Genomic DNA, 7,442 nt, shown 5'->3' on the forward strand with positions numbered 1-7,442 from the left:
TTGCCTTTGTCAAAGGTGCTAATGGCCTTCTTTTTTTTTCTGGCAACCAATGACCTTCTTGGTTTGTGTTGAAGGTTTGAGAATAATTTAGCTGATGGTTGAGACAATTTTTCTGGGGAGCAAATTATCAGTTGAGTCAAAAGAGATATCATCAAATCAAGATCCCTTTGAGATAATTTGTGTAGTTTAAACTTGGATGATCACTCATTTAAACTCTTATATATCCTCCTCTCTTGGGTTATTTTTATGTTGAACTGGCAGTTTAACAGATCTCTAATTTAAACACATCTACTCACATCAATCAAAAAAATGTCCCAAAATTAAATGGGTAAAATTAAAACAGCCTCCTAAAACACCAACCACTATCGTCAGTCACATCTAAAGCCATCCAGTCTACCGCCCCATTTGCCTCTCTGGAGGTATGAAGGTATGCTTGAAAACATATGAAGTAATATTCTCTCAGGTCTCATATAGGGAATTCAGCTCAATGATATGTCGTGTAATTTATGACCTGAATCCTAAAGCAAGTTCATGCAATCTCTCCAATCAAAGTGAAGAGCTTCAACCCATGCGAGTTGTTTAGAGTTTGGATTTTGGGATTGGAGGGAGGTTGGAATTAATAGGTACTTCTGACCAAGTAAAGTAAAGAATCCTGACCTTTGTTTGAGATGAGCCGGTATACCTTTTTAACTGACTCATTTTATAGCATTGCCTTGATATCCATACGAGAAACTGGGTCCTCATTTTACAGCATTGCCTTGAAAAAGCATCGGGAATAAAACCACCAACGCTTTTTCGCGTCGGTATATACATTAAAAAACGTCGGTAATGTCTGATTTTTCTGCAGTAGCATAAGAAGCAGTTGGATGCAGGTGGCTTGGTTAGACCCAGTTTCAATCCAGTTTAGACCTAAAACATGCTCAAACTTAAGAACCACATTGAGTATGATTTTTCAAACAAAGATAGACCTCCAATCAGGTTGTATGTGGATCTCACAAAATTAGCTATGGATTAAATAATCATGCAAAATGAGGCCAACTTGCTCATGAGATAGGGCAAAACTGAGTAAAAAGGAAATTACTTTAAATTCCAATATTGAACCCTTAGAGCCAATTTGAGAAGAGCCTTGACTACTCTAGACCTGGAAGGTGATGAGCCTGGGGTTTATGTTTGAAGAGAGGTCCTGGTTTAATACTAGAAGATATCACTAAGCCAGCACATTCTCACTACAATAACATATGTTTTTAAGAAGAAAAAAGCCCCCAAAACTCATAAAATTGCCACTAAAAAACTACCACTACCGCACAGAGAATTGCTGAGAAGAAACTCAATAGACAGTGTTATGAAAAATTTAACAGGATTAAAATTTATATTTTAATTCAAAAAAGTTATCCCGGAGGAAAATTTTTTAGGGGCCATATTTTTGCTGCCGTAGGTTTGGTTTTTTAGAAGCAATTATTTTTGTCTCTATCTATGCAAAATATTTTTAGAGACAAATATTACTTTGCCACTATAAAAGTCATTGCTAAGATGATATATATTTTCTCATAGTAAATTTATTATTTTTATTGTTGATGCTCTTATTATTGTTATCGTTATTAAAAATAAATTTTAGACTGAAATCATCTAAAGATTACTGGCTCCTCTGAAAAATGTTCAATTCATGCTCTTTTTTTTTTTTTTTTTTTTTTGAACGATCAAAGACGAAGTTGGCATTTAGCTCTGTATTAATAATCACCCGCGTATGATGCTGAAAACTCAGGTTTACACTTCGCCGGAGAAGTTGGTGGTGAAATGTAAGAGCACCATATATGCATGAGGCCATGAATTTTGCACCATATGTCAAGCTTTAATAAGCCAAAATGTTCTAGGTGAAATTTTCCTCTTTTTTTTTCTTTGAAGAAATAATTTGGGGTTCAAAGCTGATACCATATGTAAAAATGTTTCATTTCCACATGTTATAGGGAGATTAGATTACGCTGACAACCTGAATGGCATCAATCACCTTTTGTCGGCATTTCTGTTTTGTTTAAACCAATGGCCATGTGAATTTGGTCTAAAGATGCACAGCATTTATGCTCCTGGCTGGAAAGAATTAATTTTTCTATGCTTCAGGTGGTAGAGGATTCTTATTTCTTAAATTGGACCCACAAGGACAATAAAACTAATGAGCTACAATCAGAACCAACATTGCAAACAATTTCAATCACAACAATTATTTCATGGGCTATTTATGGAGGTTATCTTCTATCAATGTCTAAATGCATAACATAGTGCTGGTTATCTTGAACTAACATAGTGAATATAGCATTATGGGGATTTGTGCAGATGTGTATTGAGTTCTATATCGATTATTTGTCGAAAAATTTTTGGATACTTATATAGGACTAGAAAACTTAAAAAAATATCTTTCGGCTAGTATTTTTTAGATGAAGTTCTGAATTGTTACAAGGATGTCGCGAATTTAAGAGAATCAACAATTTTTTTTTTTATAAGATAAAGTGCTTGAGTGGTTGCACTGCATCTGAACTGCCACCGATCGAGATGCACACCTCTCACCTTCCAATCACATCAAATTTGCCTAGCGTACGCGCACTTGGCATGCACATGCACCCATACCCATTAGCATTTGGCGCCATATAACAGCATGCATGGCTCTAAACACTAATTAATACTCATCATTTAACTGGACCACGTCACACCTTTGCATGGCTACCTAGCTTCTATTGCATGGTCCAAGATCTCCATAAAGCAAGCTCTCAATCCCCTCAAAAATTATACGTAAGTCGACAACTCAAAGGCAGACAACGGGTAGTGGAGGGGACTAGCAATAATGCACCTTCTATTAATTGCACGAATCTTCTTTATGTAAAGAAGCCGAGCTCCGACTCCTCATGCATGCACGTAGCTTGAGATTTACTCATCCTTCTCACTTGTAGTATTGCCTATAAAGAGGTGTTCTACAGACTTGTAATCTCATTGGTGAGATCTTGGGAGAAGATGAGGCGGTGCAACATTCTTTCGTGGCTGCTACTTATGCTATGCATTGGGGTGCTAATTAGCTACTTAGATGTGGAAGCAAGGGTGGGGAAGGCATTAGCTCATGAGGATAATGACTTGGGGAACGGAAACCAACCTTTATATAGAAGCTTGTTGTCAAACGGGGGCAATGGTGGAGGTGGCTATGGCTCGGCAGACGGCGGTGGAGTTATGGGTGGTGGGAGTGGAAATGGAGAAGGCCATGGTGGAGGATCGGGTTATGGTACGGGAGGTGGTGGTGGTGGTGGTGGTGGAGGGGGAGGACATGGCGGTGGCTATGGAGATGAAGAAGGAGAAGGACATGACGCGGGTGGTGGTTACGGTTCCGGAGGCGGTTTTGGTGGTGGAGGTGGTAATGGAGGAGGAGGCTTTGGCGGTGGAGGCGGTGGTGGGTTCGGCTCAGGCTCTAGCAGGGGCCAGGGAGGTGGCTACGGCTCGGGCTTTGGCAGTGGTGGTGGCTCTGGAGGAGGAAGTAATGGCGGTGGATATGGCTCCGGTGGTGGGGGTGGTGGTGGAGGTGGCTCTGGTGGCGGCGGCGTAGGTGGTGGGAGCGGCTATGGCTCAGGATTTGGTGGGGGTGGAGGGGTTGGGATTGGAGGTGGGCAAGGAGGTGGTGGAAAGTAGAGCTCCTCATGGTGGTAGTTTCTGCTGAGGTCCTGCGCGTCTTAGCATGACCCAGTAGAGACATATCTTGAGAATTAGAATAAGGGTTATTGTATCTGAAAGGCTCTAATTGTGTTATTGTAAGGGTCCTTAGTTTTCCTCCCTTTTTCGTGCTAAAGATTAATGTAAGTCCGTCTACCTTTCGTGCAAGTAATAAACCAGATGTTTAGAAAATTTCCCCAAGCATGAAGTCACATGAACACAATGGCATATATGGCTGGTAGACGTATCTTGAACATAAGCGTATTTCTCGCATTGATATTTCAGATTGCATGCATGATTGGGGCCGATGGTATGAGCATGGCGATGATGTAATCTACCAATAATGCTAGTTGCAATGGAATTTAGAGTGATATCCAAGGGATATTTATTTCCAGAAAAGATATCCAAAGGACATGACATCTATCTCGTTGTTGAGGACCTAATAGATCGTGCCAAGCAAGGAATATTAGAAAAATTAAAGAACGGGATATTTTTAGATATCTATTTTTATTTGTTTTTGTTTTTTTGAAATATCAGATTTCAAACATCAAACTATTGATCCCAAATAAAATTGAGTCCGCTTGTACTTTAATTGTTTTTCTATCGAATAATTGAAGGCATGTCATGCAATGAGATGCAAGTAAGAGAAAGTTGAGAGATGCTTCAATCTCGCAATCTTGCCTTTGAATTTACCTTTTAATCCATACTTGCCAACGTTTTCTTGAATGTGGACTCAATTGCAATTTATTAAATGTCAAAATTTAAAGGATTTTTTTTTTTTTGCATATATACTCTCCTAAATATATGAAATTACATAAATACCCTTGTAAAATTACTATTGGCATATATACACACACGCACTCTTTTAAATACTTATCTTGTATGCATATTTTATTATATGTATCCGTACCATCTAATGTCGTTAAAAAATAAATGACTTAAAATTAAAATGACTGAAATATCCTTACGACTGGACATGCAAAAAAAATTATAAGGGTATACATACAAATAACATATTTACGAAAGAATTCATGTAATTTTTTATATTTAGAAGAGCATACATTTAAATAATCCACTAAAAATAGATCAAAACTTGGCTGAGACTTGCCAAGTCTTTTAGGATTCAGTTGGATCAACAAGTCAGAAAAATAACAAATCACATTGTCAACTTCCCTTGCTTAAAATCTTGACTCCGTCAAGTTGGAATATTAGGTGATCATCTTGATAATTCTATTATTCATTTGATTTTGATATAATTATCATTATTGAATCTATGAGATTTATATACTCTTCATTATTTTTAAAAGGTTAAAGTATATCAAATTTAAATTAATTATAGATGCCTATATTAGTAAAATATTTTTTAATGATTTATAAATGTTGAGTTGTTGTTTGTTTGTTGATACGAGAATAATGTAAAAGTAATATATGATTTATTCTATAAAAGTTGATATTAATATGAGATCATGCAGCATGATAATATTATTATTTTTTATTATTTAATTAAAAATAAGAGAATTATCTTTACTAGATTTTGATATTTTTTAATTATTTTTTTAAAAAATGAATACCCTCCTAAATATGCAAAATTATGTAAATATTCTTACAAAGTTGCTATTTGTGTGTGTATCCTTATAAAGTTATTCTGCCTGTCTATTTGTAAGAATATTTCAGTTATTTTAAATTTAAGCTGTTTATTTTTTAACAGCATTAGATTGTATAAGTATATATATATATAAAAGAAAGAAATGAAGGATATACATGCAAAATAAGTATTTTATGAGGGTATACATATAAATAGCAACTTTATGAGGGTCTTCATATAATTTTGTATATTTATAAGGGTATACATATAAAAAAAACCAAATTTAAATCATTTGGCTAACATTAGTGAACAAGTATTAATTAAATAAACTCAAAACAAATCAATAAGTTCCCCAAAGATGAGACTATAATTTGATTTTGAAAAAATTACAGAGATACCCCTCTAAGTTTGGGTCATTATACTTAGGCCCCAAAAGTTTAAAAAGTTTTAGTTAGCCACCAAAACTTTATTTTCTTAAGCAATATGAATTAATCCTCTATCTAGATCCTGACACCATTAATGGAGTCAGAAAAAGATCAGAATACTATTTAGAGAGACTGGGACATAGCTTTATGTAATCTAAGAACACTTCGTCCTCTATGATTCATCCACTTGCACAGATCTCAAAGTGCTCCATTTTCTATGATTCATCAATTGCCTAGATCTCAAAATACTTCACCATCCATCTGCACAGATCTCAAAGTACTATATTTGGCATCCATCCGCCGCATAGATCTCAAAGTGCTATATTCTCTATCATTCATTAGTGTGTACAGATCATAAAGCATTATATCCTTCATCATTCATCCACCTGCACAGATCTTAAAGTGCTTCATTTTCTATAATACTAGTAAGGTCTCTTTTTCATAATTTAGCTTTCCAATATAGCAAATTTTGCTTGTGGACTATGTCCAACCCTACTCGTAGTAGTCAAAATGGCCTACATTGAGTCTGAAAATTCTTCTGAATCAACAAAGCACTTCGTTCTCTATCATCTATCCAACCTGCACAGATCTCAAAGTACTTCATCTTCTATCATCTATTTACCAGCATAGATCTCAAAGCGCTTCATCCTCTATTACCTATTTATCTGCACAGATCTCAAAGCTCTCCATCCTCTATCATTCATCCACTCGTACAGATCTCAAAGCACTCTATTTTTTGTTATTAATCCACCTGCGTAGATCTTAAATCACTCCATCCTCCACCATTCATTCACCTACACAGATCTCAAAGCAACCCATTCTTTGTCATTCATCTACTTGCACAAATCTCAAAGTACTCATAGATCTCAAAGCACTCATTCTCTATCATGCGTCCGTCTGCATAGATCTCAAAGCACTCATTCTCTATCATTCGTCCATCTGCGTAGATCTCAATGCAATCCAACTACTTACACAAATCTCAAAACACTCAATCTTTCATTAGTTGCGTGCTTGCATGGATCGTAAAGTGCTCCATCCACATTACTCTTCTTTCCTTCTTTTTCAATTCACCCCAAAACAAAAGTCCCTTACTAAGTTAGTAGGAAGAGTAATTCTAAAATTTTACAAATGTTTAGCTATCGGATGATCCTTATATAATAATATTTTGTAATGGAGATGGACGATTAGGCCATATTGCAATGAATTTGAAGTTTTTGCCGCTATTTGACATTTTTTAGACTTTTGAGGTTTAAGTGTAAATAGCTCAAACTTTGAGGAGTGCCTCCATAATTTTTCTTTTGATTTTTGAACTTTAGTTTGATTGGCATGATCCTATTGTTTGTTTTATAGACCAAATACAAACTTTATTCCTAATCCTTGATCTTGATAGCCATTTCAATCCTAGTGTTTGTTCTATAAATATGTATTAAATTTACAAAGAAAATTATTTTAGAACACCATTAGTTTTTTTTTTTTTTTGCTAAAGAACACCATTAGTTCACATATTTTTTTTTCTCATAACTCAACAACTCTTGTCGTACCGATTCTTGTAAGTCATGCAGATCCATAAGACGCACTCATCGCTTATCTGAAAATATGAATAAGCCTATACAAAGTCATAATTTTCTTTTTTCCCATCAATATATGTTTCAACTTTCATTTTATACTTTAAAATTATTTTTTGTAAATTTTTTACACTCTACCTTGAGATTGCAGCCCGCCTTTACACAGTACTATGATCAATTTCA

At 35.4% G+C, this 7,442-nt stretch overlaps 1 protein-coding gene across 1 annotated transcript; it reads left to right on the top strand.

Annotated features, from left to right (window-relative positions):
• Positions 1-2,970: 2,970 nt before the first annotated feature.
• Positions 2,971-3,943, top strand: LOC103705331 (uncharacterized). The gene has a single exon (XM_008788997.3). The coding sequence runs from the start codon at positions 3,001-3,003 to the stop codon at positions 3,661-3,663; it is 663 nt and encodes a 220-aa protein (XP_008787219.3). The 5' UTR covers positions 2,971-3,000; the 3' UTR covers positions 3,664-3,943.
• Positions 3,944-7,442: the final 3,499 nt, after the last annotated feature.

This window comes from Phoenix dactylifera, chromosome 7, assembly GCF_051530095.1.
Source record: "Phoenix dactylifera cultivar Ajwa chromosome 7, Ajwa_hap1_PhDact_Kaust_v1.1, whole genome shotgun sequence".
Lineage (NCBI taxonomy): Eukaryota > Viridiplantae > Streptophyta > Magnoliopsida > Arecales > Arecaceae > Phoenix > Phoenix dactylifera.

What these genes read in the sequence shown, in the direction of transcription:
- LOC103705331 (XM_008788997.3), top strand. Translation starts at nt 3,001, where the DNA reads ATGAGGCGGTGCAACATTCTTTCGTGGCTGCTACTTATGCTATGCATT.